Here is a 26,967-nt window from a genome sequence, read left to right as displayed (position 1 = left end):
AAACTTCTAGAAAGGTACCCACCTTGTATAAGGCTATGTCTACACTGGCAATTGAACGACAAAACTTTGGTCTTTCAGAGGTGTTAAAAACAACAAAACCCTGAAAGACAAAAAAGTTTTGCAACGACAAGTGCCAGCGTGAACAGTGCGTTGTCAGCAGGAGCGTTCTCCTGCCGACAATGCAAATGCAAACGATGCTTGTTGGGGGTGAAAGATTTTTTTGTCAGCAGGAGAGCCGACAAACAGCGGCTACACTGCATGACTTAGCGGCATGGCTGTAGCGACACAGCCGTGTCACTAAAAGCTGTGTAGTGTAGACATAGTCTAGGGAGTCTGGCAACTCGCTATTGGGGTGGGACGAGAGATTTAGGCATAGTTGTTTGGGTACATTCTACAAACACAGAAAATGATACCTTTTGTTCTTCTGCACGCACATGCTCAGAAGTGTTTAACATACAGTATTAATGCACAAATGTTTGACATGAGAGATTAAAATTTTGTAACTAAGCCTTACAAAGAAGCTCAGTTACTAAACAAAGTAATCATATTGCATAAGCAGGGTTTGGACAAAGAGAAAAAACAACTGGCTCTTCTCTCAAGCAAGGCAAAAACATCTCACCTACATGTATCAACAAGTGAGAACTATATGCACTGCAACAGCTTCTCCCTAGCAGCTTTTTGTAGATTGTGCCAAAAGTTAATGTTTCATGAGTGTATTGGTTAGGCCTAATTTACTTTCAGTGACTGCCAGGCTAGAGTCCTAAGTGTGCAATACTGATAATCAATAAAAGAACAGGAGGACTTGTGGCACCTTAGAGACTAACAAATTTATTTGAGCATAAGCTTTCATGAGCTACAGCTCACTTCATCGGATGCATTCAGTGGAAAATACAATGGGGAGATTTATTTACACAGAGAACATGAAACAATGGGTGCTACCATATACACTGTAATGAGAGTGATCACTTAAGGTGAGCTATTACCAGCGGGGGTGGGGGGGGGAACCTTTTGTAGTGATAATCAAGGATAGTGATTATCACTACAAAAGGTTTCCTTGTACTTGTGGCACCTTAGAGACTAGAGACTAACACATTTATCTGAGCATAAATAAATTTGTTAATCTCTAAGGTGCCACAAGTACTCCTGTTCTTTTTGGGTATAAGAGTTCACACGCTAAAACCAATGTAAGACATTTTGGTGGACAATTTTTTTGAAATAAACCAAAGATAAGAAAATTACATCTAGATACTTTAAGATATAAGAATGGCCATACAGGTCAGACCAAAGGTCCATCCAGCCCAGTATCCTGTCTACTGACAGTGGCCAATGCCAGGTGCTCCAGAGGGAGTGAACCTAACAGGTAATGATCTAGTGATCTCTCTCCTGCCATCTATCTCCACCCTCTGACAAACAGAGGCTAGGGACACCATTCCTTACCCATCCTGGCTAACAGCCATTAATAGACTTAACCTCCATGAATTTATCCAGTTCTCTTTTAAACCCTGTTATAGTCCTAGCCTTCACAACCTCTTCAGGCAAGGAGTTCCACAGGTTGACTGTGCGCTGAGTGAAGAAGAACTTCCTTTTATTTGTTTTAAACCTGCTGCCCATTAATTTCATTTGGTGGCCCCTAGTTCTCATATTATGGGAACAAGTAAATAACTTTTCCTTATTCACTTTCTCCACACCACTCATGATTTCATATACCTCTATCATATCCCTCCTTAGTCTCCTCTTTTCCAAGCTGATATTTTAAATCAACAACTTTACAAACTGATTCATATCTTAATACATTTTTAAATTACTGTAAAACCATCTCAGTGAGCGTGTCTCCATAACCATAATGTTGCCGACCCCAAGCAAATAAATAAATAAAATTGGTCAGGTCCTCAAAAATCATGTTATTGTCTTAAAAATCATAAGGTTTGAAAAATAATTAATTGGGGCTTCTTTTTATTTGCTTTCTGGTTTGGGGGCCTCAGAGTTCAATTTTGTTATGCTTTTGTCCACCGGCTAGAAATTTTTTAAATGGAAGCTGAGATTTTCACGTAACCATCAATTGACTGTACTAGCTGGGGCTTTAATACCAAATACCAGGAGACTTGTGACTAAAGAAAAGAGTTGGCAACACTTTCACTGTTAACCCCTGCCCATTCTCTCCATTTTGTTTGTTGCATCATCTTGTCTTGTTTTAAACTTAAATTGTAAGCTCTTTGGGGCAGATTCTCTCCCCTACTATGAATCTGTACAGCACCTAGCACAATGGACAATTTGGTTTCTCTGCAGTACAAATAAAATAACTACAAAATGAAAATCCAGTGCAGACCTGACCCGTCCCCTTCCCTTGCAAAGTAAAATGCTCCTTTAATCCCAACCAAAAAATCCCCTCAGGAAAAATATCATCTAAGTAGGCTTTGCAGCATGCTCCACTGTCAACTGACCAGAGTTCCACACAGAAAACACCATGCCACCAGATCCTCTCCTGTTTAAATCCAAAGCCATTGGGCTTGTCTTCATGGCTAAAAGAGCTGTGTTTTTTACCTTGAGGTAGCTAATGCGCATAAGGTATCCTGAGGTAATAACCCAGTGAAGACAAGACACTTAGATTGACCTTGAAGTAAACACACTGAGGTCAGCCCTACTGCCTCCTCCCCACTCCCCCGCAGACTGACAGCAGCAAATTTACCTCACAGTTTAAAAAAAAAAAGGGGGGGGGAGGGGGGCCTCGTCTTCACTATGTCTTTACCACAGGATAGCCCACGCCCATTAGTTACCCCTCAGTAAAAAATCAGCTGCTTTTTTTTTTTTAAAGGCATTGAAGACAAGCTCATTAGGTCAACTGCAATGGTACCAACAAGGAGTGAGGTGCCTTTGAGGGTACCGTCTACACTGCAAACAGACTCCTGTGGCAGCATGTCTCAGCCTAGGTCAACTGATTTGGGCTCGTGCTACGGGGCTAAAAATAGCAGTGTAGCCATTCAGGCTTCAGTTGAATCCAGGCTCTGAGACCCTCTCCATCTCCCTCACTCAGTTTCAGAGCCTGCAATCCAGCCCGAATGTCCACACTGCTATTTTTAGCTCCATAGTGGGAGCCCGAATCAGCTGATCTGGGCTGTGAGACCCTCTGCTGCAAATCTTTTTTGCAGTGTAGACATATCCTAAAATAGCCAGGGCCTAACCATGCAGGGCTTCTTAGGTCAAAACCAACACAGGTGGATAACATAGTTAACCTTCCTGCTCTAACGGTTTCTACAGCAGCGTTCATTGTTCTTTTATTTTAACTCTTTTGTAGCTTCTCAAGGCTGCCTAATGAAAACCTGTCATGGGGTGTATGTACCCCACACTGGGCCAGCAACCAAAGAGTTAATAAAGGCACTGCTGGCCAAGGCTGATTGGAAGCCTTGCAGCAGCTGGAAGGCTGGGAAACAGAGGGGTGGGTGGCTACCAGAGTAGCGAGCAGGTTAGAGAAAGGAACTACTCAAGAGCTGCCCAGAAACAACAGCTCAGGAGGGGATGAACTGATGGACAGGCTGGAGAGCCTGCAGAGATCCAGGGGAAGCAGCTGTGGGCACTGTCAGAGTCAGAAGAACCCTGATTTTCCTTATCTAACTTGAGGGCCTTGAACTGGAACCCAGTGGAGTGGGCAGTCCTGGGTTCCCCTATCAACCCCTGGTGGACCTGGAACTGGAGAAAGGCTTTTCAGACTCCCGCGCACCAGAATTAGATGGACAGCTCCCCTCGGTTGGGTGAGCCCAGGGGCTGTGCCATAAATGGCCAGAGGGGGCACTGTTGCACTGACGCACTACCTCACAATGCCTTTAAAACACTGCGTCCAATTTTTAAATGGGTATTTGAACACACACCTAGGAGGTACACCTTTTGCTCAGACAGATTTGTTAATTTTTTAAACTACATCTGCAAATCCCCTTGCCAAATTAAAATGCATCCATTACAAGGGACACAGTTGGTGGGTAAGAGACATGCCAGATTCTTTTAGAAGGTAAATCATGGAAAACACAAATTAAACACAGGCACGTAAGTACAACTACTTTGTTTCATCAAACCTATGTATTTATTAACATACATTTTTAAAATGATTACTGTAATATACAAACAAAAATGTATCTAGGTTTAAAGAACTGACCTACTTCAATGATTTTTGATAAGGGGTGCGAGAATATATTTTGAGAACCAAAGGAGTGCAGGCTGCAATAAAGGTTAAGAACCTCTGGTCTAGAAGATACATACAAACAAACAGGCATGCACTCAAGGACTGAAGTGCGTGCACATCTGAATGTACTAATGAATCACACATCCACCATGTACACATTTCAAGATGTTAGCAGATAATGGTTTAAAGATTTGATACACTAAAATGGGAAGAAAACAAAAATCTGTATCAGAATACGTTTCAAAACACAAGGAAGTATTCAAAGGTTTTTAAAAAATCAGGAGAAAAGGATGAAAGTTGAGTGTATGCAGTGCAAATGGTGTGGCCAATTGTTAAATGTAAATATTTATAGGCTAATAGTTCTAAGTCTACAACAGCAAACTGTTCATTCAGATGAAAAGTTTTATTTGGGGATTAGAAATATATTGTTTTCTTAAACTCAGGGGTAGTATTGTGTTTTGAGTTCAGTTTTAGTTCTGCAGCAAACCACATTGAATTCTTTTCATCAAAGCATTAACCTATTGAATCCCCCCCCCCACCCCCCGGTACTTCTGTCCACCACAATAAACCCTGGTATTTACCCAGAAAAAATAATTTTGCACCTATTTTCACCTGTTTTTGTTGCTGTAGTGAAATAAAATAAAAACTGAAAACGAAGGGCCCTAATCATGGGGTACATGTCACAAATAAAAATGAACGTATAAATGCCTGATTTATGTTGGGGCTTTTCCTTTGTGTATCTGTTCCACCATCCTACTTATCATGATCTTATGTATCTTTCCATTAGGGAAAAAGACCTAATGTGCCAACTCAGTAGTGCCCAGCCCCTTGAAATCTCACCCCTAGGACTTTTTCCTCTTCCTAGTCAGAGCAGGCAATTTCTCCAAACAAAAAGTGCCTTCACCTAACTGGTCCTAACACAATTATTCCTTGATACATTCCAGTTCTATTATATTCAAGCCTCCTGCTCAAGAACAAACTTGGTATCCTTTAATGATTAGTTTTGTGGGTGTATTTTTTGCTGTTGGAGAAATGGGACATTGACATTATTATATTAAATAGGACTTAAATTTAAATCTGGAAGTTGGGATGGAGAGAAATGGCACGAAGAGGAGGAGATTAACCACTCTCTGTCAAAGAAGGCAGAGAGATTCAAGGAGGGGGAGGTTTATTTCTGACATATTTTTGCCCACCAGTCTGCTACAGTCTATGCCTCCTTCATTCAATATAAATGCTATTTGCTATATAAACAATGGTGAAGTTACTGTTAAGTGACCTGTAAGTTGTGCTATGCAAACCTTGACATGCTTGGAAGCAGGAACTCATGAAAACTGCATGGTAATGAGAAGATCGGACTGTAAACACTGTCCCCCTCTCGAAGTGAGAGTCTGAATTGAGGTAATCGTATGAGTCAAGACAAGAGGCACTGAACTGGTAACATTTGGCCCAGACTATGAATACTTAAAAAGCTGTAAAATTTAAAGTCTGACCTAATTTACAGAATAGATTAAAGTCTCTTCAGTAAAATCAGGACTGGTGCAGTTAAAATGAGTTTTAATAAATGGAAACTTAATGCAGCTAGCGAAAAAAAGGCAACCTTATAAAATATACAGGCATGCTCTTCTCAGAAAGCAGTATTGTAGATGGTTTGAAGCTGGACATCTTCCACTTAAAATCTGAATAAAGGTTTCAATGCGGGGGATTGTGAGCCAAGAGGGCAAATGTTAATCATCATTTAAAAGTCCCATGCTGTGAAGGGACTGACTCCTGCATGAATATCACTTGTTTAGCAAGGCTGTTTGGATAATGACCCAGTGATAAACGGGAACACAAAGCTCCTGCTTACCTCTCATTGGGGAAGAGAATCCTGTTATTTCCTCCAGGCTCTGTTGGAGCAACAGAATTCACCACCACCACCTCATCTGATGTAAGCAAGAAGCTGTGTGTTCCAGCTAGTCCTTAAATCATGACCTAACTACACCCAGTGAAACAGTATTCTGGCAGGTTTCAGAGTAACAGCCGTGTTAGTCTGTATTCGCAAAAAGAAAAGGAGTACTTGTGGCACCTTAGAGACTAACCAATTTATTTGAGCATGAGCTTTCGTGAGCTACAGCTCACTTCATCAGATACATACCGTGGAAACTGCAGCAGACTTTATATATACACAGAGAATATGAAACAATACCTCCTCCCACCCCACTGTCCTGCAGAAATCTACCTAATCACAAACACACACACACAATGAGTGATTTCTCCAGTGTTGGGAACTGACAGCACATTGGTAAGGTTTTACAAATGTAACACCTCTCCCTGCGCTGTAGTCACTGGAATTACCCTGAGCCTGATTCAGATTTCACTTACTCCAAGGTAAATCACAGAGATGACCGTTGGGTTTCAACAGAGCTACAGGAGCGTAAAGGAGGAGTTAGCAAGATTAGAATCGATCCCTCTCATTACAAATGGGAAAATAACCTTCACACAGGTGATTGGTTTGTTTTTGAGATTACCAGGTTAAATCTCTGCCCATGTCAGTGGCCAGATCTACATTACCACTTACTTTGCTATAATTTTACATTATTCACGGCATACAGCATTTTCACCAAATGTGTTACAACAGCGCAGCTGCACCAATGTAGCACTTCTAGTGTGGGCTAGTCCTACACATTTAAAAACCAATATTTTGCTAAAAGTGGATAATTTCCAAAGATACCAACTTCCCTAGTCCTGAGATCCACTGATGAAAAGTGCTATACAACAGCTATATTATCATCCCAGCTTCCCTTCTTTATCCTGCTCTAGGGAAAAGCAGGAGTTCCCCACTATTTCCTCCTCAGTATACATAAATTTGCCTTCAGGAGTTTTGTTCAAGTTCACAACATGCTAGTTCTGCCCTTAGCTCTCTATCAGAAGTTCCTAAACTGTGGAACACTGAAAGGATGAAGCTGCACAATGCAGCTAATATGCCCTCCTAAAACTAAATAGGTCACAGACAGAGCCAGGCCAGACTGGGCCTTCCAAACAAAGCCTTCTATTGTCTAGAATCACCCCCACCTCAGTATGGAAGGAAGCTGGGAAATGTAAGAGGGGGTAAGAGTGGACTAGTATTTATTAATTATTTCCCTTTGAAAACCTTATTTCTCTTTTAGCATGGATCAAAACAATCTATCTCAAACAAATTTCAGCCAAAATGAATTCAGGACAACTCCTTCATAAAGACTGTGGTAGACTAAATGTGGGCAGTGGAAGAATACAGCTAACTGGGAAAGTGCCAAACTGTACCCGGTCAGACTTAGCCTACCTAACTTTTTTTCCCTGGAGCAATCAGGAAAAAACTGGAAGGGACTCAAACATTTCAACCAGTACATGAAAACCCCAGACTTGAAGCTTGGTAACTTTTTGTAGATGTTTTTCCCCATTCCCGATTGCAGGAAGTGATACAGAAAAGGCAGAGAGTTCTGAAGAAATCCTCATTGCCAGGAAAAAGACAGACTAACAGTGAGTCACAATTGGTGGTTAAAATTGTGTGTGTGTGTGTGTGTGTGTATGTGTGTGTGTGTAATATACAAAAATAAAGAGGTGGGGACACAGTTTATCACTGGGGAGCCAGCACTTTCTGTGCTAAAATGGAATTTGCCAAAGAAATCTGTAACTCATTAGCATGGAATTTCAAAGTTGTTTTAAGAGCATATTTTACTTTAAAATAGTTTAATGGAACTTTCTGTATTTTGTCAGATAACTCAGTATGTGAATTAGCAAGGAATCTCTTGAAGCAGGGACTCAAAAATACATGTTATGGACCTGACTGCACAGGGCTGTACACAGAGGCATTTTGAAACGTAACAGTCACGTTTTCCCAATCTAATACGCAATTCAAGAGCTCACAAGTACACTGCGTTGGAACTTTAACAAGAAAGTTTGTCATTGCAAACTTAAAACTTTTTACTATTCTTTTCAAAAGCTTATGGGATTCCAAACAATGCCCTAAACATTTTTGAAAAAGGAAGAGTTAATTTCAATCTTGCAGGCGTGATACTCAAGAGAATTGCAAAAGACTTTAAAGAAAGAAGAATATAAATTTCCTTTTTGGAAGCAAGCACATAACAGAATCTTTTGGTTCACGTTCATTTTCTACATATTGCTCACATGTGTACAATCTGATGACTCCAACTGGTCATGTAGGTCCTTGAAAAGTGTGTGCGTGCCCAGAATAAAATTTCATAGCTTTTAGTGATCCACTCCCCCAAAATCCTATGGCAAAAGGATGGAGGCATTTATCTAGACTGCATAAAGCCAGTAAAGGTTACGCACCCTGACATTCACTACATCACTGGTAACAAAAAAATCTTAATGTGCCTTGTACGCCACTGCTAGTTGGTGTGTAGTGTAGATGTAAACTAGGAATCAGAGATTTTCAGAAAAAGCTCCATGTAGGTGCGCAGTTAGGGTTGCCAGGTGTCCAGGTTTCAACCAGAATGCCGGCAACTCTGGTCGGCACCACTGACTGGACCATTAAAAGTCCAGTCGGCGGTGCAGCATGGCTAAGGCAGGCTCCCTACCTGCCATGACTCTGCACAGCTCCCGGAAGCACCGGCATGTTCCTCCTCCGGCTACTATGCATAAGGGCAGCCCGAGGGCTCCACATACTGCCCCCTCCCCAAGCGCCGGTTCCACAGCTCTCATTGGCTGAGAACTGCGGCCAATGGGAGCTGCAGGGCAGCGCCTGCAGATGGGTCAGTGCGCAGAGCCGCGTGGCCATGCCTCTGCTTAGGAGCCATAGGGGGGACATGCCACTGCTTCTGGGAGCTGCTTGAGGTAAGCACCGCCCAGAGCCTGCACCCCTGACCCCCTTCCGAACCTCTCATTCCCAGCCCCACCCCAGAGTCTGCACCCCCAGCTGGAGCCCTCACACCCCCACGCACCCTAAGCCCTTGCCCCAGCCCGGAGCCCCTCCCACATTCCAAACCCCTCATCCCCAGCCCGAAGCCCCCTCTTGCACCCTGAATCCCTCATCCCCACCCCAGAGCCCTCATCCCCTTCCGCACCCCAACCCCCTGAGCCAGCCCGGTGAAATGAGCAAGTGAGGTAGGGTGGTGAGAGCGAGCGACAAAGGGATGGAATGGACGGGGCCCCGGAGAAGAGGCGGGGCCTTGGAGCAGGATGGGCAGGGCAAGGCAACGGTGTTTGGTTTTGTGCGAGTAGAAAGTTTGCAACCCTATGCGCAGCCCATAGTCTGAATCATACCTTTTAGCAAGTTTTATATAATTTGGTTTCAGAAGGAAAAGAGAGAGGGTGGTGTGGTAAAATTTAGCTACAGTTCAATGCCTGTGCAGATTTTCACTATGAACAAATTACCAGATCTGGCTGCCACCCAGCAAGGGCAGGAAATCAGATGCAAAACCCAGAGTATCACCTTCTACATTAAAGGACCTCTACACAAAATTTGGTGGGGAAGGAAGGAGAGAAATGAAAAAAGAAACTGTATTTGTTATAAGGATGATAGTTTTCCCATCTGAATCCCAAAAATCAAATTTTTAAAGCTAGAGTTTAAAAAACAAGTTATGTTTTCACAGATAGGTTGTGAGGGTGAAGGTAGACAAGGTTTTCCCAACATGATCTACAAGTTTTGTTTATAGCAATTTGGTTGGGAAACCAATAACTCTCAGTATCTTCAAAGGAAGAGAAATTACTACTACATGAGCTCTTTGCAATTATACAGTGTATATTGTTCTGGGAGTAGATTTCACCACAGTGTTTGTATTGAAGAATCACTAAACACCCACTTAGAGCTTCGTAACAAATGCTGAAACGTATTTGAACACAGAAAGAAAACTCGAGGTAGTTTTAAGAAGTAATTCAGTTCAAAGGAACTGTGCTAGTGCTATGTTATATTTACATTGTTAAAGTACTAAGAAGTCAGGAAACTCAAAAAATTAAAATTTCCAGTGTTAACACACTTTGACAGTGCTATATTAAGCTACTCAGTGAATATGATAAACAGAAATGGAAAAATTACTTAGCACTTATACAGTACACTCATCAACAGATCTGCAACATAGTCAAGTTAAAGTTACAAAAACAACATGCACTACCTGACATTTCATTTTGAAACCTTAACACTGTGTTAACACAAGATATTTTGCATTTACCCTAAAACAAGTATTTTTTGCACTGAACGTCCAATGTATTTTTTAAAAGGAAACGAATTTTGAAGCATTTAACTGGTGGTGTTGTGACACCATGACACCCCAATATTCACCACTGTCATGTAATTAGGTTGTGTTTTGTACAAAGTAAGTCTTGTGAGGTATCATTCAGAAGTCTTGATCTGCTAGACCAGGGGTTCTCAAACTGGGGGTCGGGACCTCTCAGGGGGTCACGAGGTTATTATGTGGGGGGTCGTGAGCTGTCAGCCTCCACCCTGAAATCCCGCTTTGCCTCCAGCATTTATAACGGTGTTAAATATATTAAAAAGTGTTTTTAATTTATAAGGGGGGGTCGCGCTCAGAGGCTTACTATGTGAAAAGGGTCACCAGTACATATGTTTGAAAACCACTGTGCTAGACATCAATATCTCGTTGGATTGTATGTGTTAGCATCATATGTGAAATGATGACGTCTGGCTATGTATGTATAACTGAAACATGTGAGGTGGAAAGCACCCATAATCAGCCTTTCAGATACAACAGTGAAAAGGCCAAAGAACGTTAATGGCTTGAGGAAATGCACACAAGCCCAAGGATTACCCCAGGAACTACATACAATAAAAACCTCTCCGAGATAGCACTACACCATGGGAAGTGTTTGATCCAGGTCACAGCAAAAGAGCTTTCCAGCAAGTGAGAAGAAGATGAAAAAGGGGGCCAATGACATCACGAGGGGTCCTCACTCTCCCTGCAACAACACATCTGGAAACACCTGAGGGACAAGGACTGAACTGGGGGAAGTCCCAAGCTAGAAGGATCTTTAGCCTGTGTATGAAAGCCATGACAACTTGTGCCTTAAGAATCTGCCAGCCTGTTTATCACTCAGGGTGAGAATTTGCTAATTTACATCCTACCTATCTAGAGTGTTAAACTCAGTTTGCGGATTTTGTTTATTTACTAAAGTAATCTACTGTGATCTGTTTGCTATCCTTTATAATCCACTTAAAATCCATCCTTCGTAGTTAATAAACTTATTTTTGTTTCTCTAAACCAGTTTGTAAAATTCATATCTGGGGGCAAAAAGCTATGCATATCTTCCTCCACATTGAGGGAGGGAGGGAATTTCATGAACTTACGCTGTACAGTTTTCTGTGCAGCACAACACAATACAATTTTGGGTTTGCATCCCAGAGAGGGAGGAGTGCACTTGAGTGCTGGGCAATCCCCTAGCTGAGTCTTCCCATGCAGAGCTGATTTCAGCGACCGTGTCTTTCTGCAGCTGGGCATGTCCCTACCTGTGTGTGTGTGCTAGAAGAGGCGTGAGGGCCTGGCTCAGCAGGACAGAGGGAGGGAGCCCAGGCTGGTGCAACAGGCGGGCTCAGTGGTACCTCAGTACACCAGGTGGCACCTTGGGGAAGGGGGAAGGCGGCAATCCATCACAGAAGTTTCCAAGCCTTATCAGCAGAGCATGTAAATTCCTTTAACCAGTCATGCTTATTCTAGCCCTGCACACACAGGCAGCATAACTATGTTTCAATGAACATGAGGAGACTTTGTACTGCACATGTTCAGTATGCAATTTTCATGCCGTCATAACTATATTAAATCAAAGCCAAGTGACGCACGTTACAATGCTTAGAAGCCATGCAGGGAAGCATCTTGTAGTTTAGTTTTCTTTACATTTGGGAAGTGTTAATATGCAACAGAAACTGTCTGCCTTTCACCCTAAAACGTCAAGAGCAATTAGTTTAAAATGGTGAAATAAACAAGAAAATACGGAAGATATTTGTTAGTGGCTGGTACTTTAGACTCTTGCAGCCTTTGTAGTAGAGAGCAAACAAGACAATACCCTTTATGGAGGAGGTGGGGCAAGCTATCTCCAGTTTTAAATTAGAAAGTGTCACTTGTAGAAATATGGGGGAAGGATTTAACCAATTGATAGTTATTGATTTTAAAGATGACTGTCTTTGTCCACACAAAGGGCAAATCATCTTTTACACTGCGAAAGTTAACATGGTTTTCTAACACAATGCATCCCTTCCTTACCCCTTCCCCACCCTACCCATAGCACTATAGACAAAAGCCATAGGGTAGTTCTCTCTGCATGGTTCTTCAGTCCTGAGACTACTAACCAATGCCAATTAGGTGCTAGGTGTGGCAACAGCTTAATGATGTGTGGTCTTGACTGCTTGGTACTAGACAGAAGACACCAAATCATTTCACACACTGAAAAACCTTCAAGATAACTTTGGGTGTCTCTGCATTTGTTCATATTTCATATTCATATTCATAGTTCATATTGTGAGGTGCCTAGATATTGAAAGAGCTAAGCAGTACAAAGAGAAAGGAACAAGAATCTGGATTCAAAATGGGTGACCAGTGATTATTAATCTGATTACTATCCCCTCCCCTTGCTGCTCCCCTTTCCAGGAACTGGGGAGAGGACGTAGCATGGGGCAGGCGAGCAGCAGTGGGTGCAGTGAAAGCTGACTGACCAAAGATCCAGAGGCTGCAAGTTAATCAGTCAGCAACTCCATGGTTGCAGCTCACTGTACATGGTTGCAGATTCTCTTACCAGATCAACCAGCAGAAGCAAACGTAGCTCAGCTCCATGTACCATTGCTCTTGAGCATTACATAGCCCTCTTATGAGCCAGAGGGTGAACGTGACACATGGGGGAGGAAGAAGTGTGATAAAAACAAAAGCCAAACAATAGAGGGAGGGAAACAAAAAACAGAAAAAAGTATGGAACAGACAAGGAGAAAAAAAGGGGGCAGAAAAAAGAAGAGACAGATGCAACTGGGCCTGGGCTAGGGTTAACACCTGGCAGATGTTTGACTGGCCTGGCTGGTATTTTTATGGACTTGCCAGTTGCCAGAAAAATAATTTAATCCGCCAGGTTGTTTTTGCACATGGGTCTAAAGATTTGCATTATCACCACAATACACTGGCATACCTCATGTTAAAAGTTTCTGTGTCCAACTGAAGATGCTGCAGTGTTCCCACTTCTTCAGCTTAAGCCAGGGGTGGGCAAACTTTTGGCCCGAGGGCCTCATCTAGGTGGAGAAATTGTATGTAGGGCCATGAATGTGGGGCAGGGGATTGGGGTGCGGGAGGGAGTGCGGTGTGTTGGAAGGGGCTCAGGGCAAGAGGCTGAGGTGCAGGAGGGGTGTGGGGTGCGGCAAGGGGCTCAGGGCAGGGGGTTGGGGTGAAGGAGGGGGTGTGGAGTGCGGGAAGGAGCTCAGGGGGTTGGGGGCTCAGGGCAGGGGGTTGGGGTGAAGGAGAGGGTGTGGAGTGCGGGAGGGAGCTCAGGGGGTTGGGGGCTCAGGGCAGGGGTTCGGGGTGCAGGCTCCAGGATGGCAGCGGCACGCAGCGAGGCTAAGGCAGGCTCCCTGGCCGCCCTGGCCGTGCCCCGCTCCCGAAAGCGGCCAGCATGTCCGTCAGTGGCTCCTGGGGGTGGGATGGAGCAGATGGCTCTGCAGCGCACTGCCCTTGCCTATGGGTACCACCCCCGAAGCTCCCCTTGGCCGCGGTTCCCTGTTCCCAGCCAACAGGAGCTGCGGGGGGCAGTGCCTGCAGATGAGGGTAGCGCATTGATCCCTTTGCCTCTACCTCCCCCGGGGGAGGCAGGAATGTGGTTTTGGCGACTTCTGGGAGCGGTGCGATGCCAGTGCAAGCAGGGAGCCTGCCTTAGCCCCGCTGCGCCATGGGGCTGGCAATCCCACAGGCCGGATTGAAAGCCCTGACAGGCTGGATTTGACCCATGGGCTGCAGTTTGCCCTCCCCTGGTTTAAGCAGCAACATATCAAATCTGTTGAAAATCTAGCAGCTGTCTGCCCACCAACACACAAGCGCACCACACGTGTGCGAGAGAGGGTTTGAGTCACATGAGAGTGGAGAGACATGCAATGTTATCAATCTCTCTAGATACTGAAAGTGGCTGTTGAAGGGGGGTGGACTGCAGAGTTGTCTTGTTGTTGGGGTTGCGGTGGGCTTGTCTTGGGGGTGGGGGGGTGGATTGCTGGTTCTTTTGCATTTCAAAAGTAGGCCATTCCCAGGCTAGGGTTACTGAGGGCTTACCACCAATTCCCAGCGGCAAAGCCTTTTCAGAGAGAACCACCAATGCAGAATTCTGGAAACTACTGATGAAGGTAACTTGGACCACATTTTCATTTTGACCCTTCTCTTCTTGCTTGTACATTCAAAGAAACTGCAGTACTTATTCTGCAGGAAGTAAAGAAGAGATAACTGCCCCACTGATTTACACCCATATATAGACCTTCACAGGCATGAATGGCTTTTAGGAGGATCAGCGACTGCTTTAGAACAAGTGCCTTTCAGTGTCTGAAAGCAGTTTGAGCGGCAATTTTTAAAAAGCCCCAGGTGGCACAATAGCATCTAGAAATCTTCAACTCATGGGGAAGCACGCCCATTGTGTCAACCCTGAGGAAGGTGTAGTGCGTGCTTTCTTCTGGGACCAGCTCTGTACAACCTTAGTACAACCACCAGGAAGCAGTTCCTACGCAAAGGAGTTTCAAACTTGTCTAACTACATCAGTGGCTAAAAGCCCTAATGTAGGCAAGGCTCTACTGACTCCAGCTCCTAGTGAGTTTGAGAGTGAGAGAGAGAGAGAAACTTCTGTCTTTGACCCCAGAACCACTTAAGACTGAAATCTGCCTGTGTTATATACCACAGGCAGGAAAGCCATTAAGTAAGTTCCATATTACCTTCATAAAATGGAATTCTCACTGGATATGAACAATTAAATGAAGAATTTTGAAGAAACCCACTCAATTAAATGTTAGCCCATGCACAGAGAGAATACTAAGTTTTCCATTAACAAAACAGTCAAATACTCTTGGGAGTAATCTGTTTTACATTGCCATTTCCAAACAACAGTCAGGAATTAGCATTTATCCAACATATGAGAAATAAAGTAGTGATGGATGACCCTGCAAAGCTGCAGAGGTTCCACTCAGTTAACTACTCAAAATAAACAGAGAGAAATATGTACATGATGTGAGACTTAAGTCATTCCCTCCCTACCCCCCACCATATGCTGTGGAGGAATTACAAGCCTTCTCCAGTTCCCTGCATATGATCTTCTATTGAAGAGTCCCTCAGTAAATGACAATTGATTTTCCTTAAGAACATAAAAATGGTCATACTGGGTCAGACCAATGGTTCATCTAGCCCAGTATTCTGTCTTCCAATAGTTGCCAATGCCAGATGCTTCAAAGGGAATGAACAGAACAGGGCAATTATAGAGTGATCCGTCCCCAGTCCTAGCATATGGTTCTCAGACAATGGGGTTGCATTCCTGCCCATCCTGGCTAATAACCATTGATGGACCTATCCTCCATGAACTTACCAAATTCCTTTTTTGAACCCAGCTCTACTTTTGGCCTTCCCAGCATCCCCTGGCAACAAATTCCACAGATTGACTGTGTGTCGGGTGACCAGGTGTCCGGTTTTCAGTTGAAATGCCCAGTTGAAAAGGGACCTTGGCGGACCTTGGTTAAAAGTCTGGTTGGCGGTGCTGCGGAGCTAAGGCAGACTAGTCCCTACCTGTCCTGTCTCTGCACTGCACCCCAGAAGCCAGCAGGCCAGCAGGTCCGGCTCCTAGGCAGGGGGACCACGGGGCGCCGTGCGCTGCCCCTGCCCCAAGCACCAGCTCTGCAGTCCCATTGGCCGCGGTTCCCCACTGTTGGGAGTTGCAGGGGCAGTGCCTGCAGGTGAGAGCAACATGCAGAGCTGCCTGCTGTGAATCCACCTAGGAGCTGGACCTGCTGGCAGCTTCTGGGGTGCAGCACGGAGTCAGGACAGGCAGGAAGCCTGGCTTCCCCCGCGCCACTGCGCTGCAGACCAGGAGCCACCAGAGGTAAGCCCACACCCCAACCCTGAGCCCCAACCCCCTGCCTCAGCACTGAGTCCCCCCCAACCCAGACCCCCCTGCACCCCAAATCCCTCATCTCCAGCCCCACCCCAGAGCCTGCACCCCCAGACAGAGCGTTCACCCCCCTGCATCTCAAACACTTGCCCCAGCCCAGAGCCCTCTTCCACACCTTGAACCCCACTGCACCACCCCCACAGCCTGAAGCCCGCTCCTGCACCCCAAACCCATTCATCCCCGGCCCCACCCTAGACTCTGCACCCCAGACAGAGCCCTCATCCCAACCCCCTGCCCCAGCGCAGTGAAAGTGAGTAAGGGTGGGGGAGAGTGAGCCACCAAGGGAGGGGGAAATGTAGTGAGTGGGGGGCAGGGCCGGACCTCAGGGAAGGGGTGGGGCTAGGGTCCTCAGTTTTGTGCAATTAGAAAGTTGGCAACCCTAACTGTGTGTTGTGTGAAGAAGTACTTCCTTTTGTTTGTTTTAAAACTGCTGCCTATTAATTTCATTGAGAGCCTCCTGGTTCTTATGCTAGACTCTAGACCAGGGGTGGCCACATGCGGCTCTTCAGAAGTTAATATGCGGCTCCTTGTGTAGGCACCGACTCTGGGGCTAGAGCTACAGCCGTCAACTTTCCAATGTCCTGGGGGGTGCTCACTGCTCAACCCCTGGCTCTGCCACAGGCCCTGACCCCACTCCACCCCTTCCAGCCCTCTCCCCTGAGCCTGCCATGCCCTCGCTCCTCCCCCACCACCCTGCCCCCGGAGGCTCCTGCACACCATGAAACAGCTGATCAGGAGATGCGGGGAGGGAGGAGGCGGCGCTCATCAGCAGGGCAGCTGGTGGGTTGGAGGCGCTGGGAGCGGGTTGTGTGGAGCTGATGCAAGGCTGCTGACGTATTACTGTGGCTCTTTGGCAATGTACATTGGTAAATTCTGGTTCCTTCTCAAGCTCAGGTTGGCCACCCCTGCTCTAGGGTCTCCCCATAAACTATTTTGAGGATTCTTATAGGCCCTGCTTTGGAAGACTGCTTAAAAAGGTCATAGGAAGAGAAATATAGGAACATAGAATTCTGAGGAACATCTGTTTGCAAGTGGCTGACTAAAGGGACACAGGATGAAAGAAAATGAGAATCTCCAACACAGAAATAACTATTATGGGCAAGATGCTTAGTTTAACTTTCTCACGGACTTTATCACAAAAGATTGTGTAACAGACTTACATCCATTAGCAACCAAACTTCACATGTACTTTACAAAGTATCTGAATAGATTTCTCCTCTAAAGAAATCAAAATGCCATCCTTGTTCCTGCCATGGGCTTTAAAAAAAAAAAAAAAAGAAAATATGATTCTGCTTTGGCAGTCTGAAATACTGGCCCGATAATGGCAGGGAACCAGCTACAGCATTACACACATTAAAAGAGATTGCATGGTTACAATGCATTGACTGCCCTGTTTTTTTGGAGTATAAACATACTTTTTAATCTCCCAGACACAATGTGACAAAGTCAGCATTTCCAGAAACACCCACATGAAATTTTAACAACTGAAAATGTATCTGAATAAAAATTCTCCTGAGCCACCATGATTCTCAACTATGAAATTCTTATCTTTAAGTTCCAGGAACCTAATGTGCCCACTACCTAAGCTAAAAATACATTAAAATACTGCTTGTTTGCCCAGTAGTACATACCGTAATAAGTAGAGACAGCATTATAGTAGTGAGGCCTTTTCCTCTACCTACTTTGCCTGGCATATGAGAAAGCCTATTGTAAATATTCAGAGCCTAAACTGATTCATTAATTGTGACCACCACAGAAGAGGCACATCTCCCTTTGCCACTTGCCCCGGAGGCTTTTTACAACAAAATGGGGATTCTGTATCTAGCAGAAATCTTTCAGCTAGCGTAGAAAGATCTATTAATTACAGAACTCTTACAAAGATTGCTAGCAGTGTCCAAGACACACCTTTAGCAGAATCCTGAAACCATAAAGCTTATCAAAGACAGAAATACAGACAAATTCTGCTCTCTTACACGGGTGTAAACAAGAACAGATTTTGTTCCACTATCAACATTTGAAACCATATTTAAAACAAAATTCTCATCTGTTTTACTTAGACCAGCTTAAACCCCAATCCTACAATTTGAGTGGCATGACCCGGGTTCCCACTGAAGTCACTGACAATCTGCACAGAAGTCCTGCGTGGAATGGATTGCAGGATCTGGGCCTATGATTATTCATATTGAAATTATGTTACTATCTAATATACTTTACAGCATTTACAGTTTATGTTTTTTAATTACATTCAACTTGGACATTGAAACCATACTCCTTCAATTCACAGGTTCACATCATTTAAGGCCAAAAAGGACCATCTGTAGCCTGTATCAGAGGCCACCAAATTTTATCCATTTACCCCTGAATTGAGCCCAATAACTTGTGTCTGGCTGAAGTATATTTTTCTGCTTACAGCTCCAATTTAAATACAGCTTTACCTCTACTAGCAAACAGTTTACAATCAGTTTCGCTTTTTTGATCTTGCACACTAACCCAATGCAAATATAGCTACTGTACGGCAAGGGAGTGTTTAAATAAAAGTTTGCAATAAAAATACATTTTTATAATAGGTTTAAAAAAAATTAATTTAAACTTGTGGCCCGAACTGCATAGTGTCCTTGAAAGAGAGCTACTGTGAATGTATAGAGGTATCTGAGCATCTTGGAGTAGACTACAAACATATTTCTCCTTAATCTGTTGGACAGATGCTAACTAACTAACATCCAGTGGATGAAAATGAACTACAAGATTTGAAAGAACTATGTTTAACTGAACTTTTAAAAATACAGCCTGCACAGATGGGGCTGCCATCTTGCTTTCCTTGACTAGATAGTAATATCTAACTCTTATATAGCGCTTTTCCATCAGTAGAATTCTCAAAACCTTCTTCCTACACAGGAAATTTTACTCCTTTACATCATTTATGGGCTCCTACATGGATTTCTGTAATCGTGGCATACTTATCAGTCTGCTGTAAAAATGCTATAAAATTGTATTTCAATACATCTAAGCAATATATGACAATAACATTTATCTGCAGTGCTTAATGTGAAAAAGAAGTTTAATGACCAAAATATCCCCTATATTTCTCGGTATTTATAAAGCATCTAATAATGATGATATTTAAAGGGGGGGTTGGGGGGGGAAGAGATCCCACAACAAAAAGTTTGTTAATCATGAACTGCTAAACATGTGCAATTTGGTTATGCAGGGCTACTACTGACTTAATCCAGAATACCAAATTTTCAAAAGAGATTGCTGCAATGAGGAGATGTACATGAGCAGTATTCTGGTCGACAAAGACATCTGTATAGAGGTCATTGTCTTGATTGACAAGCCTCAACTATACTAAAACCAATCTTACCCTATTCAAAAGGACTGTTCAGGGTGGTTTGCAGAAGTGTTATAATCAATGATTTGGAGTGAATATAAAACACAGGACACCTGAGAATCTGAATTTCTAAAGCTCATGTAACATCAGAAGTGTCAGCTGTGTTAAACATTCAGATTCCGGGTGTTCTGCTCTTAAGTCTTGTTGCCTGAATACGGCTTTGAGTACTAGTCCATCCCTTATGTGAGAGTCAGAGAATATTTCTGATATCAGGAGTATGTTTGTAAGATTTATTTGCCTAAAATATGTTTTATACTAATCTTTCAGGACTAAATTAGGTAACCACGGGTTCATATTTAAGTTTTGTCCTCCCACAACCTACACTCTTTTACCACCTAACTTTGGACATGAGGGAAACGAGAAAAGGTTTCTTTGAGGCAAGGACCTGGGGTGAAATCCTGGCTCCACTGATGTCAATGGGAGCTTTGCCATTGACTTTGATGGCGTCAGGATTTCACCCTTGTTGTATTTGTGCTGTAAAGCACTTAGCATGCTTTAGGGCATTGTGAAATAAAGGTAAAAAGATTAGTCTTATTTCTAGATACATGTTAAGAAATATTTTGAAGAACAAATATATGATAGACCATTATGATACGTAAAGCTAGTGCCCCAACTCTACTTTCCAGTCAAATCCAACCCCCCAATTTCATGACTCTTACCCTACCCTGTTCAGAAGCGGAAAAAAGCCTAGTAACTTGAAAATAATCATTGTACACATCTTTTATGCCCTAAGCAGTCTGACAAACTGACAGCTGTATACTGAGATTTTACAGCGAAAACAACATGGTTTGTTCTCAATGAAGAAAGAGCAAAATCTTGATACAACTTTTATACACACTATGCCAAGTACAGCTTTCAACTATTTAGAAATTAATAAACAGAACAATTTCCAGTATCGTATGCAGATTTCAGAGATTTTGGGGAGATACCTTGACAAATTAATGCAATAGAAGAGTAGCATCTTCATTGTACTGTAGTATAATTTACAAATTCTGAATAAGCATGACAACCTATCAAGCCAAAACTCACGTGCGCATACATGTACATAGATAGTACTGACAGACATACGGATGGATGGTGACCTTTAATGATCTAAATCACCAGTACTTCCTCAGGCCACATTAATATAGGTCTTGCTAATCCACACTCATGACATGCAATGGTTTTTCCACATTCTGGCCTAAAACAAGCTGTGGGAAAAAGGATTCAATACCCATTGGCTCAAGTGTAGGAACACGTGCAGTGGATTATCGCATAGCCTGCTACAGCTGGTGGAAATCACTAAGTGTAACAGAGCGTGAAGACTGAATGGAACGATAACATTGCACAGTATAATACATCACCAATATTGTTTTCCATTTCAGTACAGTGCTGACATGGGTTAATTTCTCATTGCATACCTATTGAGAAATCCTGACAAAGATGTGAGGTAAGTATTGTGAAATGACTGGAGTTGTAAAAACCCCATTGATTTCTGTTCATGAAAACCTTTGCTTTTGTTTCAGTTTACACCCACGGGTTTCAGTTTGAGGTTTATGAATAACCTGAGTGGGAGTTGCACACATGTAAGTCAGGACCGTATTTACCATGTAATGTCTTATATATTTCAGAATACAAAAGAGAAAGTATGAATTAATAACCAGGGCTGTATCAGGTTAAGCAAAACAAATTAATAAAGAATTACTTATGATCACATAAGCTTCTAGCACACACTGAAATTCTCAATGAGAAAGAAGAATAAGCCCTGACTAGTGAACCAAACCAAGAGAACTTGCATTCAAACTAACTGGGACCACAGCCCCTCATCTGAATCTGAACGGTCGCACACTGTCAGACATTGCTTAGGCACAGCGCTTCTCAGATGTGGCCACCAGGGGCCTTTCTTGTGGCCATGACAGCCTCCTGGGCAAGTACTGGCCTCTCCCTCTTTCTCCCTGTTGCTCCTGGATGCACTGCCCTGCACCGCCTTGGGAGACAGGTGGGGCACAATGCTGCAGGAGCAAGGCGAGTTCTTGACCAACCTTGCGGAGGGGGTGGGTTTCAGGTTCCAGCAGCAGGGGACGGTTGGGCAGCAGGCTCCAGCAGCGGGACTTCAGGAGCCTAGTTGCAGGGCTTCGGGTGCCCTCCAGCCCTGGCTCCGGTCCCAGGCTCCCACTGCCACAGGGCAGGAGACCGCCCTGGGTGTTGACTCTCGTCCTGGCCGCACAGCAGCAGGTTTCAACCTCTGGCTTCAGCTGCACAGCCCCCAGCTCTTACCAGGCAGCAGCAGGCACTGACCCCTAGCTCCGGCCCTGCAGGACACCCCCCCAAAATCACACTGGGCCTCCACTGCCTTTCCCAGCCCCACAACCATCCTTCCAGGCCTCCCTGCCTCCCCCCTCCAGGATTTATTTTGTCCTGGTGCTTGCTGAGAAAAGTGATAAACATACAAGTATCATTTTTCACCTGGGAAGCCGTGATAAATAATACTCGTTGTGAAAAGTACTATTCGTATGTTCTTTAATATGAAAAGTGATATTAAAGAGCATACAAAAATATTGCTTTTCACACCATTAGTCTTATTACTGAGTCCACAAATAAAAACCTACATAAATAAATTACAATGATTTGGATGTGTACATGTCCATATTTATTTGTTTTTCCTAAAGTTAATTAAGTATTTTAGGAAAAAGTGTCAGTGTGTGTCACTCTGAGGCTACCAAAAACTTTGTTGTGAAAGCCCCCTGGCTTAGGAAATCTTACCAGGTCCATCTACTTACAGCAAGTAAATCACACTTTACCTGTGGAATCAAATATAACTGGCTGGCAGTTTTTGTTGGAATTCCAGTTACACTTGAGCACCTGGCCTCCTTCTACAACGTCAGGTTGTGTAGTGTTCGCTTTTGGAGCGCCCACCAGAAGAAATATCCTGAAGTAAAAAAGAAAACAGAAGGTTCAAAAGCACAGTCACTAATTAATAATAATAATTCTTAGCTCTTATACAGTGCTTTAAATGGTTATGTAACCATGGTTCTAAGACACAAACTTAGAATTTGGATCCAAACTACTTCAAGTTTCAGGGATGTTTAGATTAGGGGGGCTGTTTTGGATCCTGTGTAAATGCAAGTTAAAACAAAATTTTGACTAAAAACCAGACAGCTGAGAAAGTGTAAATAGAGATTCATGTTTAAAATATTTCCTGATGGATTCTGATTTCAAACAGACCTTTAGCTGGACAGCCTGTCCTTCCCTCCTTGCATTATTCAATCTCGTGTGTGTGTGTGTGTATATAACAGAAAGGGATGTAGTGTACCCTGGTTAACAAACAAACAAAAACAAAAACAAAAAATAGTCTGGCATCACATCTAGTTCATTTCATACCTAAAAGCAATTCAAGGCAGATACTCAAAGGCCAACCTTGATAAAAATCTGGGATTTTTCATCTTACAATATGCTTACTGGTAAGTCAGCCTAGTAGTAGCAAAACTTTTTTTTTTTAAAAAATTAGGCCCTCCAAGAACCCAAGCTGATGTCAACCACACATTTGCATATTTGGCATATGACTGAGTCTTTATTGAAACCCATCAAAAACGAACCTTTTCTCTCTCACATCCATTCTAATTTTTAAAATCTTTATGTGTATTTAGATTTGCATTCTGCCCAGTGGCTGCTGTGACATAAGGCTGTGAGAACTTGCAGATTGCAAAAATCTATTTATATATATTCAGATTGGGAGTGACAAAAAGAGAGAGAAACCAATTCAACTCAAGATTATTACATCTTTCAGAAACTTGGACAATTCCGTGAACCATGTTTGACTAATCAGCACTTTCTTTAGGGTCTGAATCTGAAACACAGTGTGGATATATAATAAGAAGAGGGAATTACGAAGCACTACTGTATTATTTCCATTTTATACTGAATACTATGACACTGTTCCCCCCTTTAAAGCCACGGATGACCATTTTCCTCAAATACTTTTTAAAATGCAGACAGTGAGTAAAAGTGCTACTACCAATGCAGAGAGGAATGCTTAATAAAACAGAATCACAGAACCATAGGGTTAGAAAAGATCTCAAAGGGCATCTAGTCTAACCCCTGCAAAGATGTAGGATTTGTTGTGTCTAAAACCATCCAAGACAGATGGTTATCTAGCCTCCTTTTGAAAACCTCCAGTGAAGGAGCTTCCATGACCTCCCTAGGCAGTCTGTTCTATTGTCCTACTGTCCTTACAGTTAGGAAGTCTTTCCCTGAGATTTAATCTTAATCTGCTATGCTGTAGTCTGAACCCACTGTCTCTTGTCCTACCCTCTGTGGCAAGAGAGCAACTTTTCTCCATCTTTTTTATGGCAGCCTTTTAAGTGTTTGAAGACCACTATCATGTCCCCCCTTAATCTCCTCATTTCAAAACTAAATATACCCAGTTCCTTCAGCCATTGCTCATATGGTTGCATTCCATCCCTTTGATCATCTTTGTCGCTCACCTCTGGATCCTTTCCAGTTTCTCTACATCCTTTCTAAATATTGGTGACCAAAACTGGACACAGTACTCCAGCTGAGACCTAACCGGCACTAAATAGAATGACTCACATGCTATGCCTCTGTTAATGCAACCTAAAATTGCATTTGCTTTTTTTTTTTGCAACTGCATCATATTGCTGACTATTGAGGCTGTGATCCACCATAACTCCCAGAGCCTTTTTAGCAGTGCTGCCGCCCAGCCAGTTAACTCCCATTCTGTATTTGTGCATTTGTGTTTTCTTCCCTAAGTGTCCTCATCATGTTCCCATTACGCCTCTGGCATTTAGGGCAGCGATGAAGCTCCTCCATTCCTGTTTGTTTTTGGCAAGTCTTTCAGTGGTTCCTCAGCTGTGCCTTAGGTTTTCAGCTCGGCTTCCACAGCTCTTCGCCATGTTGTTTTTGGGCGGCTTCGTTTTCACTTGCCTTCAGGTGTCCATCTTATTGCTACTCTGATGATGGAATCAGTTTCCAGGTGATGCATGTGACCGATCCATCTCCAGTGCCTCCTGGCAATGATGATGCTCAGATCCTCTTGGCTGCACTGTGTCAATAAATCTGGATTTGAGATTGTTCTGGGCCAAAAGATATGGAGGATTTTTCTGAGGCAGGTTGTACGGAATGAAGACAGTTTGGACATGTCATACTTTCTCATTCCCCAGCATTCTGCACTATAAAGTAGTGCTGAAAGTACACTGCTCTTATAAATCTTCAGTTGGTTTTGGTGTTGTATTTTGATGATTTCCAGACTGTATTTAAGCTCCTGAAGGTGTTTCTGGCTTTACTGATTTTGTACCGGATGTCCTGGCTTTTTCCACCGTCCTGGCTGATGGTGCTGCCCAAGTACGTGAATGTTTCTACATTGGTGAGCACATAATCCTCTATCCATACTGGTGATGGTGAGGCAATATTAAAGGTCATGATAGCTGTCTAACTGCAGTTGATTTTCAGTCCAATTTGCTGGCTGAATGTGTCGAGTCGAATTGTTTTTTCTTGTATATGGTGTTGGGTATGTGATAGGAGAGTGACATCATCTGTGAAGTCCAGGTCTTCAAGGGATGAGAAGAGTGTCCATTTAATGCCTCTTGGCATGTGTTCTGTTGTACGCTGCATTACCCAGTCGATGGCAATGCTGAAGAAGATTGCAGACATGACACACCCCTGCCATACTCCTGTTTTGATTTCAAAAACTGAGCTCACTGTGAACGATACTGCATGTAAAGCTGTCCTCTAGTGTCTGTCCCTAAGTGTAGCACCTTACATTTGTCTGTTGAATTTCATTTTGTCATCTATAGCCTAGTTCTCCAATTTATCAAGATCCCTTTGAATTTTAGCCCTATCCTCCAAAGTGTTTTCAAACACCCTCCCCACAGCCATCTTTGTGTCATTTGCAAATTTGATCAATATACTCTCTAGTCATACACCAGGTCATTAATAAATATAACAACACCAGACCTAGAACAGATCCCTGTTGAACCCCACTTGAGACCTCCCTCCAATCTGACATCATTCCATTGATAGTTACTCTTTGTTTGCTGCTACCCAATTATGTATCCACTTAATGGTAGTTCCACAGAGCATGCATTTCTCCAGCTTACTTATCAGACTGTCACGTGGGACTGTGCCAAAAGCCTTGCTAAAGTCCAAGTATATTAGGTCCACAATATTCTCCCTACCCACCAAACCAGTTACTCTGTCAAAGAAGGATATCCAACTGGTTTGGCATGATTTGTTTTTAGTAAACCCATGTTGGCTGCAAGTGATTACCCCTGTTTTATACATTGCTCTAGTAGCTTACCAGGTATCAAGGTCATGCTGACTGGTCTATACTTCCCCGGCTTCTCCTTTTTAAAGATGGGCACTACATTAGCCCTTCTCCAGTCTTCCAGGATTTCTCCTGACATCCATGAATTTGCAAATATTATTGCCAGTGATGCCAAGATTTCTTCACCTAATGCCTTCAGCACCCAAAGGTGAATATCAGGCCCCTCTGACTTGAATTCATTCAAATTAGACAGAACATCTCTGATGTGTTCTTCACTTATCCTGATCTGCATCCCTTCCCCTTTACTGCCTATGGTAACTTCACCAGTCATCTGGTCACATATTATTTTTGTGAGAAGACTGATAGAAAGTAGGCATTGAGCAGCTCTGCTTTCCTATTGTTTATGTCAAATATGTATTTGTCAGAGCCAGAGACTCCAGCCAGTAGTGGCAGAAGCAGCCAAAGCAGGGTCTGCTGCACTGGTGGGAGGAGGTAAAATGGGGCAAACTGGGGCAATCCCTCCTTCCACACCACCTGGACACAGAACTGTGCAGAGGAGACCATACAAACACAATGAGGACCCTAGGACCCAGGAAACATCGCCTCCCTCCTTATCTGCTCATGTGGGCTCCATATTCAGAGAACCTTCAACACTTTGGAGTGGACTTTTTCTGCCCTATGCTGAGTGGCTGTTTGTTCCAGCTCTCCCCTGTCCTCACTGGGTATGCCCTGTGGTATAGCCACGGCTAGCCTAGGACAGCTGACTTTAGCTTGTGGGGCTCAGGCTAAAGGGCTAAAAATCATGGTGTAGATATTCAGGCTTGGGCTGGAGCCCAAGCTCTAGGACCCTTCATCCTTGCAGGTCTCTGCTCTGTACCCTTCATCCCTCTTCTCTTCCCTTTCCATTTACCTCATCCCCTCCTAACTAAAGGAGGGGAAAAATTGTGGAACCAGCATGTTCTTTGCTGTCATCACATTGTTTGCTCCGCTTATGTGTTCTACCCCCTCCCTCACCCTGTGTCTGTCTAGTCTATTTAGATTGTAAGCTCTTCA

The 26,967-nt window shown here is 43.5% G+C and overlaps 1 protein-coding gene across 1 annotated transcript in view; it reads right to left on the bottom strand.

Moving 5' to 3' along the window:
• ITGAV (integrin subunit alpha V) overlaps positions 1-26,967 on the bottom strand; it is an 86,512-nt gene that overhangs the window by 51,956 nt on the left and 7,589 nt on the right. Inside the window, exon 2 of the mRNA XM_077829715.1 lies at positions 22,433-22,560. Within this exon, the coding sequence (XP_077685841.1) occupies positions 22,433-22,560 (128 nt within the window). The remainder of the gene's footprint in view (positions 1-22,432; positions 22,561-26,967) is intronic.

The sequence above is a fragment of the Eretmochelys imbricata genome, chromosome 11 (genome assembly GCF_965152235.1).
Source record: "Eretmochelys imbricata isolate rEreImb1 chromosome 11, rEreImb1.hap1, whole genome shotgun sequence".
NCBI lineage: Eukaryota > Metazoa > Chordata > Testudines > Cheloniidae > Eretmochelys > Eretmochelys imbricata.
The sequence above is the reverse complement of the archived record's forward strand: the minus strand, read 5'-3'. Positions and strand labels throughout refer to the sequence as shown.